This window comes from Barbatula barbatula (assembly GCF_947034865.1).
Source record: "Barbatula barbatula genome assembly, chromosome: 1".
Lineage (NCBI taxonomy): Eukaryota > Metazoa > Chordata > Actinopteri > Cypriniformes > Nemacheilidae > Barbatula > Barbatula barbatula.
The window spans coordinates 27076664-27092792 of record NC_136766.1 but is presented as its reverse complement, the minus strand read 5'-3'; the positions used below and the strand labels follow the sequence as shown (position 1 = coordinate 27092792).

Below are 16129 nucleotides of genomic sequence, written 5' to 3'. Positions count from 1 at the left end.
GTAATCACTAGAGGGGCGGAGCCATCCTGATTTCCAAATGTATAAATTTTGATTCAGGGTTCCTATTGCTTCATGGAAACTCATGTTTAACAATGATGGGGTTGTGGCAAGTAGGATTAGGCTTGATGCTTGTGCTTGTATTTGGCTTGTCTGCTGCACAATGGCGGGGAAGATCAGCCCAAACTCAGAAGCCTCGTTCATTTAGGCCTCGGTCACATATGCAAGTTCCTCAGAAGAGTGAAACTAGTATGCCTAAGTTTCCCCAAACTAACAACCCCATGCTTGTGCCACAGAGATTTCCTTCTCAGTTTTCACTGCAGACTGGTCAAGATCCTGTCGGTGTTCAGTCTAAACAGCTTTTGCAGGGTCCAATGGAAAAACTGACGTGGGCCTTTCCAAGATTGCCAGAAGAACCGGTACAGCCAGAGATTCCTTTTGAGCTGCGTCGCCCTGTTTCTACCAATAGTGTAGGGGCTCAGTGCGGTGAGAATTCAGTGTATGTGGAAGTGATGGAAGACTTCTTTGGGACTGGAAAACCACTAATGGCTTCTGGTTTTGCACTGGGAGGCTGTGAACCAATAGGGGAGGACAATAGTGCTCGAGTGCTCATCTTTGAGTCAGAACTGCATGGATGTGGCAGCATGTTAACGGTGAGAAGACTGATCCTCTACTTGCCAAAAGTGTTTTGGTTCTGAATTTGAGTAACATTTTTGTTGTTTAGGTGACCGAAGATGAGCTTGTTTATGCCTTCAACCTTGTCTATACTCCCCAAGAGGCTTCAAATGGTGTTCCTATTGTCAGAAGTAGTGGTGCTGTTGTCAGTATTGAGTGTCACTATCCAAGGTGAGGTTCTGAGCAGAAGATGGCTGTATACGTGTGTAGAAAAAGATATTGCAGTTTGTGGTGACCAACTTTTTCTACAATCCACAGAATGCATAATGTGAGCAGCAATGTCCTGGTGCCCACTTGGGTACCATTTGCAGCTACAAAGGTTGCTGAAGAGCGGTTGGTCTTCTCCCTCACGCTTATGACTGGTTTGTATTATACAGCTTTAGCTTTTAATGTAGTTTCAACTTCATTTTGTAGACCTTGTCTAATTTGTCTTTGAAACAGATGAGTGGCAGTTTGAGAGACCCTCAAACCAGTACTTTCTGGGTGACATTGTGAATATTGAGGCCTCTGTGAAGACGTACAAACATGTACCCCTCCGTGTTTTTGTGGACAGTTGCATAGCCACTGCGTCCCCTGAAGTGAACTCTGACCCCAGATACTCATTCATTGAAAATAATGGGTAAGACGTGTCCCTTTACCCAGCCTATCCTAGAAGTATTGCAGGATATTTAACTTGTATATTCACCAGGTGCCTGGTTGATGCCAAGTTCACAGGCTCAAGCTCTCGCTACCTGCCTCGATCTCAAATTGATAAACTGCAGTTTCAGCTGGAGGCTTTCAGGTTTCAGCAAGTGGACAGTGGGCTTGTATGTATTTGCCTTAGTTATGAGTACATTATAGTGCACGGTTTTGAACCCTGTTGTCTTTGCAGGTCTACATCACATGCATTTTGAAGGCGGTTCCTGCAGCCACTCCTGCAAATCTGGAGCAGAAGGCTTGCTCTTTCTCCCCTAATGGGTATGTTGCCCCAAATATCCTTACCTGGGTCAGTAGGGTGACATTTATCATTGAGGCTGTGTCTTTGTTTAGCAGGTGGGTGTCTGTAGATGAATCGGATCAGGTGTGTGGCTGCTGTGACTCAACGTGTAGCAGCAGTAGTGCAAGTGATCAGGTTCTTGGAGGTATGGGAACCGCTATTCACTGCAAATGATTCTGATTATGGTCTAGCAAGTTTCTAAATGCTATCTTCTCCATAGATCTACGGTGGGAGCAAGTATCTGTTGGGCCCCTCAATGTTAAGGAATTTGGCTTCGGTCGACTGTAATTTGAAATGGCTATGATGTCAAGTGCTGAATAAAACTGTTCTTAAGTGATTTATACATGGTCTGTGGTCTTCCTTCAAAAAGTCTTGCACATCTCAGTTACAAGTTTGATTGACATCAGAACCAAAAAGTCAAATCTTTTCTACCTTAAGAGGTATTTGGATGAGTACGTGTTACAGGATTAAACTGATGTTTGCTAGCTAATGCATGGCAGGTACAAAAAAAGCTGGAAGTTCCCCATTGTCAAGTTTTCAATTGTCCCTATAAGATTTTGTTTCTTTAAACCGTGAGGTCATCAGTGACCTGTAGCTCAGTGGTAAGCGCATGGCACTAGCAATGCCAAGGTTGTGGGTTCAATTCCAGGGCATTGCACATACTTGGAATAAAATGTACATGATAAAGCAAGTTGTTTAGGATAAAAGCGTCTGCCAAATGCCTAATTGTAGAAGAGGATTCCAGTGGCAACCTGTGAAGCTCTGGTAAAATCCATGCCCAAGAGGGTTAAGGCAGTGCTGCAAAATTATGGTGGCCACAAAATATTTACACTGGGTCTAATTAAGACACTTTCACTTGGGGATGTACTCACTTGTTGCCAGCGGTTTAGACACTAATGGCTGTGGGTTTTTTTTTATGTACTGTTATCCAAGCTGTCACAAGATCTAAAAAAAAATGTCACCGTTGTACTCGCATCTGTGATATACTGTACAAGCCAGTCTCCCTGCTATTCGACTAAATGAAGCCCAATAAACTGAATGAAATACCAATTAAGCACCAAATGTTTATATGAAGTGTTATCACTTTCCATTCCTTATGTGTTAGATATATTAACTAAGTTAAAAAAATATTTCTGTTCCCTTTATCAAATCGTAATGTTTGATGGTAATCAGAATGCAAAATTTGCAACTTCTCTAACCAAACCTTTCTAAAAGTTGACACAAAATACAAAGTTGAAGAAAAATCTTTGAGATTGAAATCAAATCCTGAATCATATCTGAACAACTATAGGGAATTAACAAACTCCTCTAGGGCAACTGTAACCAAGGTACTTTGTTACACATGCCATGTTTTTGCTTTGTTTTTGTGCAACCAGATGGCTCTAATAAAAAATTGAAACAAAAAAATTAGGCCCGTTCTCGGTTTTACTTTAAAATAATGAAATAATTTTTTATTGTTTTCAGTGGGTATAAATGGGTAATATTACCATCAATTTCTCTAAAAATTTAATAAAATAATAAAATAAAACACATTGAATGAAAATGTATTGCACTCATTTTCCTGAAAAAAGTGTGTTTCATTTTTACGAATGAAGAGTCCAGGGACCCGTTTCAATAAGGAGGTTCAAGCAACACTGAGTTAAAATATGAACTCTGAGTTGATTTACTCAGATAATCGCTACTCTGAGTTTTCTGTTTCAGAACAGCTGGTTTCAATCAGTTCAATCCACTCTGAGTAAGTTCACCCGAGGTTACTCGTGTTCATCGCGGCTTTAAAAAGCCATCATCAATTGAGCGAAGATAACACGATTCACCATGGCAACGCCACGTGACAAAAAGCGCTCCGTTTATTTCTCGCCAGTCGAATTGGAGGCACTATATATATGTATATATAAACATATATACCTACGATTTTTTGTCATGTAGGTGCAATCCTTCTGCAATAAAAAGAACATGGCAGCAGCTGAGAATAAAATATAAAAACATCATTCAGTCCGATGAGTTTAAATGCTCTTGGTAGTAGGATGCCTGACTGGGAAATGTTTGATATATTTAATAAACTGGCCTTGAAAGTTTTGAGTATATGAGAACCGAGCACTGTGGCTGTAGAAGACAAAAAACTGGCCATGCTTGCCCCTGCTCCAGCTATGTCTAATGGAAGCCAGCTAGAGATGCTCTAGCGACAGATGCAATAGGGACTGCGGTCGTTAGGCTCGTGGTTAGAGCGCCCGTCCCTCGTTCTGACCAACGGCAGTTCGAAGCCAGAACAGAACGGGGCGAGTGGGACCTTTTAAATGTGCACCCAATCACATTGGGAAATCCTAAAGGGTGTTTGAATTATTAGAGTTGGCAGCAAGAGCACATTTATTTGATCAGCCTTATTCAGAAAGACGTTCACCATTCACCTGCAATCTTATGAAACTCCTCTTTGATGGTTCTCACAGGAAACTTAACACACATGTATATAAAGTGCTTGAGAGCGATGCACACTTTTCTTACTCTGCATACAGTTGCCTTGCTAACGTGTTCTGCATCCCCGGTGTTATAAAGAAAGCTTCCATTAGCAAAGAAACGTAAAGCCATACAGAGAATCTGCTCAGATGTAAGAGCGCAGCCACGACGAGTGAGGTTTGATGAAGCAGATTATGAATATATTTAATGGACTGTAAAGAAAAACTGTGCCGCTCAAATAAAGAATCCTCCGGATATGATAAAACATCCAAACGTGGCTTCACCATATATTCTCTCCCGACGTAAATGTAACTCTCTCTGAATGAATCCAGCTTCCTCGTCTACGGGTTCCTGAATAAACGGACATTTAATGTCTGTGTTACGAACTTGTGCGCGATTAAGGAAAACGAATGAAAAAACAAACGGCGAAGGCAATTTCAACACCACTCGCGCTTCTAAAAGGGGCGGAGATTGTAACAAACCTCGGGTTAGTGGAATAAAACCTGCTCCCGACCAGGTTAGGTTCACAGAGTATGTTACTATGGTTACTCACTCTAAGTATAAGATACCTTGATTTCTGAAACAGGCTTGACTTACCCCGCGGTCACGGGTTTGATATACCTCGCGTTCTGAAACTGAAAACCCAGAGTATCCCGTTTTCTGGGGTTAACTTACTCTGAGTTTGCACTTACCCTGCTTTCTGAAACGGGTCCCAGAGGGCTAAGAGATAAACAATAACTTTTTAATGAGGTTGTGGTGTTATTCAAACTATGGCATCCAAATGGTACTTTTCATGAGCTAAGATGAGAAAAGCAGAGGATGAAGCTCATAAAAAAGGTATGTTCTGCTTCACATTGTCTAATGCACAAACTTATTAAAAATAAATGATGTCCATCATCATAAGTTAAACTTTTTAATATATACATTTTCATTTTTGTGTGTTTTATTTTCCCTGGTCAAATTGCGGTGCTATGACAGTTTTTACACTAGTTGGCCCATATTCATGGTCTTGCTTTGGGCACCACAACCCCACGAGCCGGCCCTGGATATAGGAACGTAGTGGCAGTCCGTGGGTAAGGCATTACAAAAGTAATGATATAACAGTAATCTTTTAGTTTTTGCTGTAACGCAGAAATATAACCCATTTCTAATAAAATGTGTGTACACATTTCTAAGTAACGTGCGTTACAACGCCAGTGGTCCGCCGACTCATTGATTTCTGGGCTGATGTTAGTGGATTGTCAGAAACTTTAAATTATTCAATCGAAGTATATTTCATTTAGGCATATAATTATTTTAAATATTGTTATCAGGACTGGGAGTCTAAAATTACAATATACCAAATCAATTTGCAATAATTCCAAAACGTGCAGAAATAAAAAATATTTGATAATACATGTTAACGTGCATGTGTGTTGTAAAACGCAAGTTTAAACACAAACTAAATCAGCAGTCTCCCAGTCAGTAAGCCAGTGGGATGTACACCAATGATAACTTTCTGCGCAGGGTTTAAAGGTGTAAATTAATTTCACCATGCATCTAAACTGACATTATATGACCTTTTTGCTTTTTTTTTTATAAAGAGCATTTCATCAGATGCACACACCTGGCCCGAAAGTTAACTTCTGTTCTGTGTTTGTCAATCAGTGTGGCTATGATAATAAACATATATTTTTTTCAAAATATATGAATGTAGAGTATAATTAATTGTAGCTAATGTAAGTTACTTGTTATTTATTTTGCTTGTTATCAGAAATGAACTGCAGTGAGGGCCACAAAAGTGTGCATGCGTGCTTGGAAATAGTCTATACCAAAAAAAGTTATCTGAACAAGTAATATCCCTGAAAATGATAAATTCACAATAAATTGTTTGAGCTGTAATGATTATAGTCCCTGTGAAGTTTACTTATTAAGCTTTACTATGTTAGATACTTTATAGAGTACAAGTCTGTGCGTATGTGTCTGAATTCATAAAAAGTACAAGAAACAAAAATACAAGTGCAGGTATGCTGTATGGTTGGTTGTGTTTGAACTTGAAAGGTCCAATTAAAATAAGCAAGAGTATAGCTCTTAATACAAAGTACACAACTCCTGATTTCCATCTGCGTCCAACAACATCCACCTGTTGCAAGCTGGTTAGGCAAATACACAAGTCTAGATAAGCATTATGGTAATCACTAGAGGGGCGGAGCCATCCTGATTTCCAAATGTATAAATTTTGATTCAGGGTTCCTATTGCTTCATGGAAACTCATGTTTAACAATGATGGGGTTTTGGCAAGTAGGATTAGGCTTGATGCTTGTGCTTGTATTTGGGTTGTCTGATGCACAATGGCGGGGAAGATCAGCCCAAACTCAGAAGCCTCGTTCATTTAGGCCTCGGTCACATATGCAAGTTCCTCAGAAGAGTGAAACTAGGATGCCTAAGTTTCCCCAAACTAACAACCCCATGCTTGTGCCACAGAGATTTCCTTCTCAGTTTTCACTGCAGACTGGTCAAGATCCTGTCGGTGTTCAGTCTAAACAGCTTTTGCAGGGTCCGATGGAAAAACTGACGTGGGCCTTTCCAAGATTGCCAGAAGAACCGGTACAGCCAGAGATTCCTTTTGAGCTGCGGCGCCCTGTTTCTCCAAATAGTGTAGGGGCTCAGTGCGGTGAGAATTCAGTGTATGTGGAAGTGATGGAAGACTTCTTTGGGACTGGAAAACCACTAATGGCTTCTGGTTTTGCACTGGGAGGCTGTGAACCAACAGGGGAGGACAATAGTGCTCGAGTGCTCATCTTTGAGTCAGAACTGCATGGATGTGGCAGCATGTTAACGGTGAGAAGACTGATCCTCTACTTGCCAAAAGTGTTTTGGTTCTGAATTTGGGTAACATTCTCGTTTCTTTAGGAAACCGAAGATGAGCTTGTTTATGCCTTCAACCTTGTCTATACTCCCCAAGAGGCTTCAAATGGTGTTCCTATTGTCAGGAGTAGTTCTGCTGTTGTCAGTATTGAGTGTCACTATCCAAGGTGAGGTTCTGAGCTCAAGATGGCTTTATTCTTGTGCGTTAGTAGAAGATTTTGTGGTGACCAACTTCTATAATCTACAGAATGCATAATGTGAGCAGCAATGTCCTGGTGCCCGCTTGGGTACCATATGCAGCTACAAAGGTCGCTGAAGAGCGGTTGGTCTTCTCCCTCAAGCTTATGACTGGTTTGTATTATACAGCTTTAGCTTTTAATGTAGTTTCAACTTCATTTTGAAGACCATGTCTATTTTGTCCTTGAAACAGATGAGTGGCAGTTTGAGAGACCCTCAAACCAGTACTTTCTGGGTGACATTGTGAATATTGAGGCCTCTGTGAAGACGTACAACCATGTACCCCTCCGTGTTTTTGTGGACAGTTGCATAGCCACTGCGTCCCCTGAAGTGAACTCCGACCCCAGATACTCATTCATTGAGAATAATGGGTAAGACGTGTCCCTTTACCCAGCCTATGCTAGAAGTATTGCAGGATATTTAACTTGTATATTCACCAGGTGCCTGGTTGATGCCAAGTTCACAGGCTCAAGCTCTCGCTACCTGCCTCGATCTCAAATTGATAAGCTGCAGTTTCAGCTGGAGGCTTTCAGGTTTCAGCAAGTGGACAGTGGGCTTGTATGTATTTGCCTTAGTTATGAGTACATTATAGTGCACGGTTTTGAACCCTGTTGTCTTTGCAGGTCTACATCACATGCATTTTGAAGGCGGTTCCTGCAGCCACTCCTGCAAATCTGGAGCAGAAGGCTTGCTCTTTCTCCCCTAATGGGTATGTTGCCCCAAATATCCTTCACTGGGTCAGTAGGGTGACGTTTGTCATTGAGGCTGTGTCTTTGTTTGGCAGGTGGGTGTCTGTAGATGAATCCGATCAGGTGTGTGGCTGCTGTGAATCAACCTGTAGCAGCAGTAGTGCAAGTGATCAGGTTCCTGGAGGTATGGGAACCGCTATTCACTACAAATGATTCTGATTATGGTCTAGCAAGTTTCTAAATGCTATCTTCTCCATAGATCTACGGTGGGAGCAAGTATCTGTTGGGCCCCTCAATGTTAAGGAATTTGGCTTTGGTCGACTGTAATTTGAAATGGCTATGATGTCAAGTGCTAAATAAAACTGTTCTTAAGTGATTTATACATGGTCTATAAGTGGTCTTCCTTCAAAAAGTCTTGCACATCTCCGTTACAAGTTTGAGTGGCATTAGAACCAAAAAGTTAAATCCTTTCTACCTTAAGAGGTATTTGGCTGAGTACGTGTTACAGGATTATACTGATTTTTGCTAGCTAATGCATGGCGGGTACAAAAAAAGCTGGAAGTTTCCCATTTTCAAGTTTTAAATTGTCCCCTTAAGATTGTTTCTTTAAACCCTCAGCCTTCAGTTTTTTCCTACACATTCAGGTGTGCCACTATGCAGTATCTCACAGAAGTGAGTATACCCCTTACATTTTTCTAAATATCATTTCATGTGACAACACTGAAGAATTTACACTGCTTGTATAACAGTATAGATTTGAAGTCCTCAACTCCACACTGCCATTAATGTTTAATCCGCTGGCATTAATTGAAAATGTACACATGCTTTGCGTCATTTCCAGACTTTTCTTTGGGAAATAGCCGTATGAGTGCTGCCAGCATTGCTGCAGAGATTGAAGTGGTGGGGTGTCAGCCTGTCAGTAAGCTGCACATTGCGTCAAATTGGTCTGCATGGCTGTCGTCCCAGAAGGAAGCCTCTTCTATTGCTGATGCACAGGAAAGCCTGCAAACAATTTGCTGAAGACAAGCAGACTAAGGACAAAGATTATTGGCACCATGTCCTGTTTCTGATGAGACAATGATAAAATTATTTGGATTCAGATGGTGTCAAGCGTGTGGTGGCAAACAGGTGAGTACAAACAAGTGTCTTGCCCACAGTCTGGAGCTGAATTAGTGCTGTCGGCAATGGGGAGCTACATGAATACCAACATGTACTGTGACATACTGGAGCAGAGCATTATCCCCTCATCAAAGAAGCTGAGGGTAAAGGTGATGGACTGGCTTTCCTGTAGCTCAGTGGCAAGAGCATGGCACTAGCAATGCCAAGGTTGTGGGTTCAATCCCAGGGGACTGCAGATACTTAGAATAAAATGTATATGATAATGAAAGTCGTTTTGGCCAAATGCGTAAATGTAGAAGAGGATTCCAGTGGCAACCTGTGAAGCTCTGGTAAACTCCATGCCTAAGAGGGTTAAGGCAGTGCTGGAAAATTATGGTGGCCACAAAATATTTACACTTTGGGCCTAATTAAGACACTTTCACTTAGGGGTGTACTCACTTTTGTTGCCAGCGGTTTAGACACTAATGGCGGTGGGTTTTATTTTTTTATTTACTGGTACATTCACTACTTTACATTGAAAAAAATGACACTTTGCAACAGTGTTGTCACATGATAAGATATAATAAAATGTGTACAAAAATGTCACCGTTGTACTCACATCTGTGAGATATTGTAAAAGCCAGTCTCCCTACCATTCGACTAAATGAAGCCCAGTAAACTGAATGAAATACCAATTAAGCGCCAAATGTTTCTATGGTGTTTTATCACTATCCATTCCTTATTTGTTCGATTTCTTTTAAAAAATAATTTCCCTTTATCAAATCGTAAAGTATGATGGTAATCAAAATGCAAAACTTGGTACTTTTCTAACCAAACATTTCTAAAAGTTGACAAATACAAAGTTGAAGAAAAATCTTTGAGATTGGAATCCAATCCTAAATCGTATCAGAACAACTGTAGGGAATTAAACTTCACTAGGGCAACTGTAACCTAGGTACTGAGTTACACATGCCATGTTTTGCTTTGTTTTTTGCAACCAGTGGGCTCTAATACAAAATGTAAATAAAAAGATTTTTAAGCCCGTTCTCTGTTTTACTTAATTGACCTTTTTTTTATGTTTTCAGTGGGTATAAATGGGTAATATTAGTAAACGGAATAAGAGTAAACGTGATTACTGGTGATCATGAAGTTTGATTTCTGATAATACACAAGTGATGCATGATGGGATATTATGGGTTTAGTGTGTGTTAAGGGCACTGCACTTTGGCACTTTTAAGACATCTGACAGAGTTGCACTCTTACTTCCAATTATGTGCTCATGGCCACTTCATAGGACTGATTTCGAAGGTTACAACTGATGGACATGTCACGACCCCATGATTCTTTGTGCGGCGACAGCACCCCCAAGGGATGATCAGATGTTAGGTGCCCTGGTACAATAACACTTTGAAGCTCTCACTCCTGAAGGCAAAATCTTTGAAGGGCAGTGGTGTAGCAAGTATACTCTGATCCCACAGCCCGGATCGACAACCTATGCGCACCACCACACTCACGAATGCAAAGACTATGGCTCCATGAAAACAAGGGCATGCTGAAAGATTTACAGCAAGATTCCAATAACCAATGACAGCTTGGGGGACTTGCTGGTTTTGTTAGTCACGGTCTAGCTTACACAGTTAAGAAACGTTCTTTTCAGTAGGGTAACTGAAAATTATGATCTAGGGTATACTTTAAAAAAACACGCTGATGCTCGTCCTTAATAACTAGATTTGTGAATAAATATTTTAATGGAAGTTAAAAACTGTAAATAGAGGCAACAGATTTTTGTACCTGCCATGCATTACCTAGCAAACATCAGTAAAATCCTGTAACAAGTACTCATCCAAATTACCACTTAAGGTAGAAAGGCATCAGAACCAAAAAGGTCAAAATTGTAAATGAAGATGTGCAAGACGACCACTTAGACCATGTATAAATCACTTAAGAACAGTTTTATTCAGCACTTGACATCATAGCCATTTCAAATTACAGTCGACCGAAGCCAAATTCCTTAACATTGAGGGGCCCAGCAGATACTTGCTCCCACCGTAGATCTATGGAGAAAATAGCATTTAGAAACTTGCTAGACCATAATCAGAATCATTTGTAGTGAATAGCGGTTCCCATACCTCCAAGAACCTGATCACTTGCACTACTGCTGCTACACGTTGAGTCACAGCAGCCACACACCTGATCGGATTCATCTACAGACACCCACCTGCCAAACAAAGACACAGCCTCAATGATAAATGTCACCCTACTGACCCAGTGAAGGATATTCGTGGCAACATACCCATTAGGGGAGAAAGAGCAAGCCTTCTGCTCCAGATTTGCAGGAGTGGCTGCAGGAACCGCCTTCAAAATGCATGTGATGTAGACCTGCAAAGACAACAGGGTTCAAAACCGTGCAGTATAATGTACTTAAAACTAAGGCAAATACACACCAGCCCACTGTCCACTTGCTGGAACCTGAAAGCCTCCAGCTGAAACTGCAGCTTATCAATTTGAGATCGAGGCAGGTAGCGAGAGCTTGAGCCTGTGAACTTGGCATCAACCAGGCACCTGGTGAATATACAAGTTAAATATCCTGCAATACTTCTAGCACAGGCTGGGTAAAGGGACATGTCTTACCCATTATTCTCAATGAATGAGTATCTGGGGTCAGAGTTCACATCAGGGGATGAAGTGGCTACACAACGGTCCACAAACACACGGAGGGGTACATGGTTGTACGTCTTGACAGAGGCCTCAATATTCACAATGTCACCCAGGAAGTACTGGTTTGAGGGTCTCTCAAACTGCCACTCATCTGTTTCAAAGACATAGACAAGGTTTACAAAATGAAGTTGAAACTACATTAAAAGCTAAAGCTGTAAAATACAAACCAGTCATAAGCTTGAGGGAGAAGACCAACCGCTCTTCAGCGACCTTCGTAGTTGCATATGGTACCCAAGTGGGCACCAGGACATTGCTGCTCACATTATGCATTCTGTAAATAACAGAAAAAGTTGGTCACCACAAACTGCAAGATCTTTTACTACACACATGAGAACACAGACATCTTGAGCTCAGAACCTCACCTTGGATAGTGACACTCAATACTAACAACAGCAGAACTACTCCTGACAATAGGAACACCATTTGAAGCCTCTTGGGGAGTATAGACCATGTTGAAGGCATAAACAAGCTCATCTTCGGTTACCTAAAGAAACAAGAATATTACTCAAATTCAGAACCAAAACACTTCTGGCAAGTAGAGGATTAGTATTCTCACCGTTAACATGCTGCCACATCCATGCAGTTCTGACTCAAAGATGAGCACTCGAGCATTATTGTCCTCCCCTATTGGTTCACAGCCTCCCAGTGCAAAACCAGAAGCCATTAGTGGTTTTCCAGTCCCAAAGAAGTCTTCCATCACTTCCACATACACTGAATTCTCACCGCACTGAGCCCCTACACTATTGGGAGAAACAGGGCGCCGCAGCTCAAAAGGAATCTCTGGCTGTACCGGTTCTTCTGGCAGTCTTGGAAAGGTCCACGTCAGTTTTTCCATCGGACCCTGCAAAAGCTGTTTAGACTGAACACCGACAGGATCTTGACCGGGCCTTCCACTAACCATACCAGGAGTCAGCATTGAAAACTGAGAAGGAAATCTCTGTGGCACAAGCTTGGGGTTGTTGGTAGTTTCACTTTGCTGAGGAACTTGCATATGTGACCGAGGCCATTGTGCATCAGACAAGCCAAATACAAGCACCAAGCCAAATCCAACTTGCCACAACCCCATCATTGTTAACCAAAAGATTCCATGAAGCATTAGGATTCCTGAATCAAAATGTATACATTTGGAAATCAGGATGGCTCCGCCCCCTAGTGATTACCGTAATGCTTCTCTAGACTTGTTCATATGCCTAACCAGCTTGCAACAGGTGGATGTTGTTGGACATTTATTACACAGATGAAATTCAGGATTTGGGTACTTTGTACTATGAACTATACTCTTGCTTATTTTAATTGGACCTTTCAAGTTCAAACACAACCAACCATACAGCATACCTGCACTTGTTTTTTGTGTTTCTTGTAGTTTTTATGAATTCAGACACATAGCCACGCACAGATTAATACTCTAGAAAGTATCTAAAGTAGTAAAGCTTAATAAGCAAACTTCACAGGGACTATAATCATTACAGCTCAAACAATTTATTGTGAATTTATTATTTTTCCCTCCCCATCCCACTTGTATTGTGATTAGACTGTGTGAACTAATCTATAATGTGTGGTTGCATGTTAAACTTGATTCAGCATGACCTATATTATATGCTGAACAGCACAAAGACAAAATGGGACAGTTTGCATCTCATGAGACACGTTATGAATTATTATAACAAGTAAAGTCAATTCACCTATTAAGCGTAAACTAACAATACAAAAAACACAAGACTACAGATGAATATAAAAAATAAAGGAACAAAAGAATCTGTGGTCATCGATTTTTTTAAAGTTTTAAAGTCAGTGCTAAAGTGTTTCTGACACAAAACGACGTTGTTACTTATCCTTGCGCTTTTTTAAGTGGGTATACGGAAATAATTGATCTGTTCTAGTGGGTATCTGGCGTGTATCTGCGTATCACTAAGGGCATAGCCCTCAAAAATGGAACACAGGGATATTACTTGTTCAGATTAAGTTTTTTTGGTATAGACTTTTTCAAAGCAGCAACATAAACAAACTTTGCTGCGCATGCACACTTTTGTGGCCCAAACTTAACTTCTGCTAAGAATAGAGTCACAGCAGTTCATTTCTGATAACAAGCAAAAAAATAACAAGTAACTTACATTAGCTACAATTAATTATACTCTACATTCATATAAATTAAACAAAATATATGTTCATTATCATCCACTAGCCAGACTGATTGACAAACACAGACCGGAAGTTAATCTTTTGGCCAGGGGTGTGCATCCGATAAAACCCTCTTTACAAATGTAACAATAGCAAATAGGTCATATAAAGAGATGCATGGTGAAATGAAGAGCCATTCTCTTGCTTATTTTTGATCAGACTACTTTCACACTGCCAGCCTTAATGCTAAATACAGATTATTTTGCTCATATTTGATTTTCTGTTTGGCTGTTAACATTTGCAGTTTGCAGTGCAAACTGGTCGCGGTCCTGAACTGAATCTCATGTGCACAAGAACAGTAACAATACGTCACACGCATCACGCTCAGAGTAAACATGGAAGCCACGGCAGTTCGTGTTAACGTGTCCCTCCACTAACTAAACTCACTGCTATCCTTGTTACGATTAAACACGTGACACGGTAGGTCGCACCGGCCCAGAATTACGTGCGGGTCGATGTAGAATGACTTAAGAAGAGGCATGAGTTCCGATATGACCGTTCAGACTGAGAACGCATTGCGAAACATCAGACCTGTATCTGATTTAGGACCACATATGGAAGTGGCTCAGATCAGATTTAAAAAAAAAAAGGATTCCATGTGGTTTGTCCTGTTCACACTGACATGCAGTAAACTACGGTGGCCCACTAGTGCACAGCAAAACGAAATTTAAAATGCCAATATAAGTACACAACACAACGCAATCAATCCACAACACAACGGAATAAAGCCACAACACAACGTAATAAAGCCACAACACAATAGAAAAAAGCCACAACACAACGCAATCAAGCCACAACAAAACGGAATAAACCCACAACACAACGGAATAACGCCACAACACAATGGAATAAAGCCACAACACAATAGAAAAAAGCCTCAACACAACGCAATCAAGCCACAACCAAACGGAATAAAGCCACAACACAACGGAATAAAGCCACAACACAACATAATAAAGCCTCAACACAACGCAATCAAGCCACAACAAAACGGAATAAAGCCACAACACAACGGAATAAAGCCACAACACAATGGAATAAAGCCACAACACAACATAATAAAGCCACAACACAACGGAATAAAGCCACAACACAACGGAATAAAGCCACAACACAACGGAATAAAGCCACAACACAACGGAATAAAGCCACAAAACAAAGGAATCGAGTCACAACACAACTGAAATTCTCCCGACCCCTTAAGGAACAATCTCATATGAACAAATTTGATACTTGTTACACAGCGCTTTGAATGCTTGATTTTGATTGGCTAGTCATGACATTCTAATGTCTTGGCAGCTGTGCAGTTGCTGCGCTGCTGCTGTCTCTCATAGTGAAAATTAGTTGTCTCTGGACGGTCTTTCAAGGTCCCTATCCTGCCTGAAATGCATGTATATTTAAATAAATGGCTGTGTCCACATTTATTTATAATTGTATATATTATTTATCCTTTGGAAGTACCGAATGTGCCCCTAAAAATATAGGACAATTCTAAGAACTGTGGGGCCCAGTAGTGGTCGGGAGCATTTCCGTTGTGTTGTGACTCAATTCATTTGTGTTGTGACTTTATTCCGTTGTGTTGTGACTCAATTCATTTGTGTTGTGGCTTTATTCCGTTGTGTTGTGACTCGATTCATTTGTGTTGTGGCTTTATTCCGTTGTGTTGTGGCTTTATTCCGTTGTGTTGTGGGTTTATTGCCTTGTGTTGTGGCTTTATTCCGTTGTGTTGTGAACCTATATTTGCTTTTTAATTTTGTTTTGCTGTGCACTAGTGGGCCACCGTAGTAAACAGATCTGGGTCACATATGAGCAAAAAAAAATCTGATTTTGGTGGCAGTGTGAACGAATTCTTAGACCTGTCAAGTTAAAACACAACCAACCGTTAGGCATAGCTGCACTTGTTTTTGCAGAGGTGGACAGGAAAGAAGTTCATTTACTTAAGTACTGTAATTAAGTACACTTTTTGAGTATCTGTACTGTACATGGGTATTATTTTTTTCTGAGTACTTGTACTTTCACTTCACTACATTTGAAAGACAAATATAATTTATTTACTCCACTTCATTTATAAAAAGGTCCAAAAGTAGAAAGTGGTTTCAATGCAGTGGGTTTTCCTGTACGCGCAATTTATCTGGCTTGCGATCTGCCAGGAACTTTTACTGTTGCAAGGTATTTCAGTTTTTCTAAGCTTGGGGTTTTCCGGCAAGTTTGGATGGCCATTTGGAAATCTGGCAAGTCTGGGATCTTTTCCGCTAAACTAATG

At 40.7% G+C, this 16129-nt stretch overlaps 3 protein-coding genes across 7 annotated transcripts in view; 2 read left to right on the top strand and 1 right to left on the bottom strand.

Annotated features, from left to right (window-relative positions):
* Positions 1 to 19: 19 nt before the first annotated feature.
* Positions 20 to 2000, top strand: LOC306891804 (zona pellucida sperm-binding protein 3-like). 4 transcript variants are annotated; one of them, XM_079452353.1, is made up of 9 exons: positions 81 to 163; positions 206 to 650; positions 722 to 843; positions 931 to 1034; positions 1114 to 1291; positions 1361 to 1478; positions 1544 to 1629; positions 1705 to 1793; positions 1869 to 1996. In XM_079452353.1, exons 1-9 carry the CDS (start codon positions 93 to 95, stop codon positions 1934 to 1936), a joined length of 1281 nt encoding a protein of 426 aa, XP_079308479.1. In that variant the 5' UTR covers positions 81 to 92; the 3' UTR covers positions 1937 to 1996. The 4 variants fall into 4 exon arrangements, with proteins under 4 accessions (XP_079308477.1, XP_079308476.1, XP_079308479.1 ...); XM_079452352.1 differs by having other exon boundaries at positions 82 to 163; positions 1702 to 1793; positions 1869 to 1991; XM_079452351.1 differs by having other exon boundaries at positions 20 to 650; positions 1869 to 2000.
* Positions 2001 to 6203: 4203 nt separating this feature from the next.
* Positions 6204 to 16129, top strand: part of LOC306891842 (zona pellucida sperm-binding protein 3-like) — a 90228-nt gene continuing 80302 nt past the window's right edge. The window contains exons 1-8 of one of the 2 annotated variants that reach the window (XM_079452412.1): positions 6204 to 6919; positions 6992 to 7113; positions 7194 to 7297; positions 7377 to 7554; positions 7624 to 7741; positions 7807 to 7892; positions 7968 to 8056; positions 8132 to 8273. In XM_079452412.1, the coding sequence (XP_079308538.1) occupies positions 6362 to 6919; positions 6992 to 7113; positions 7194 to 7297; positions 7377 to 7554; positions 7624 to 7741; positions 7807 to 7892; positions 7968 to 8056; positions 8132 to 8199 (1323 nt within the window). In that variant the 5' untranslated portion in view covers positions 6204 to 6361 and the 3' untranslated portion in view covers positions 8200 to 8273. Of the gene's footprint in view, positions 6920 to 6991; positions 7114 to 7193; positions 7298 to 7376; positions 7555 to 7623; positions 7742 to 7806; positions 7893 to 7967; positions 8057 to 8131; positions 8274 to 16129 lie in introns of those variants that run through there. The other variant, XM_079452411.1, reaches the window with a different exon arrangement.
* Positions 10696 to 12840, bottom strand: LOC306891874 (zona pellucida sperm-binding protein 3-like). Its single transcript, XM_079452484.1, has 8 exons — positions 12245 to 12840; positions 12051 to 12172; positions 11856 to 11959; positions 11602 to 11779; positions 11415 to 11532; positions 11264 to 11349; positions 11100 to 11188; positions 10696 to 11024 (listed from the first exon to the last, which is right to left on the bottom strand). The coding sequence occupies exons 1-8, from the start codon at positions 12782 to 12784 to the stop codon at positions 10957 to 10959; spliced, it is 1305 nt and encodes a 434-aa protein (XP_079308610.1). The 5' UTR covers positions 12785 to 12840; the 3' UTR covers positions 10696 to 10956.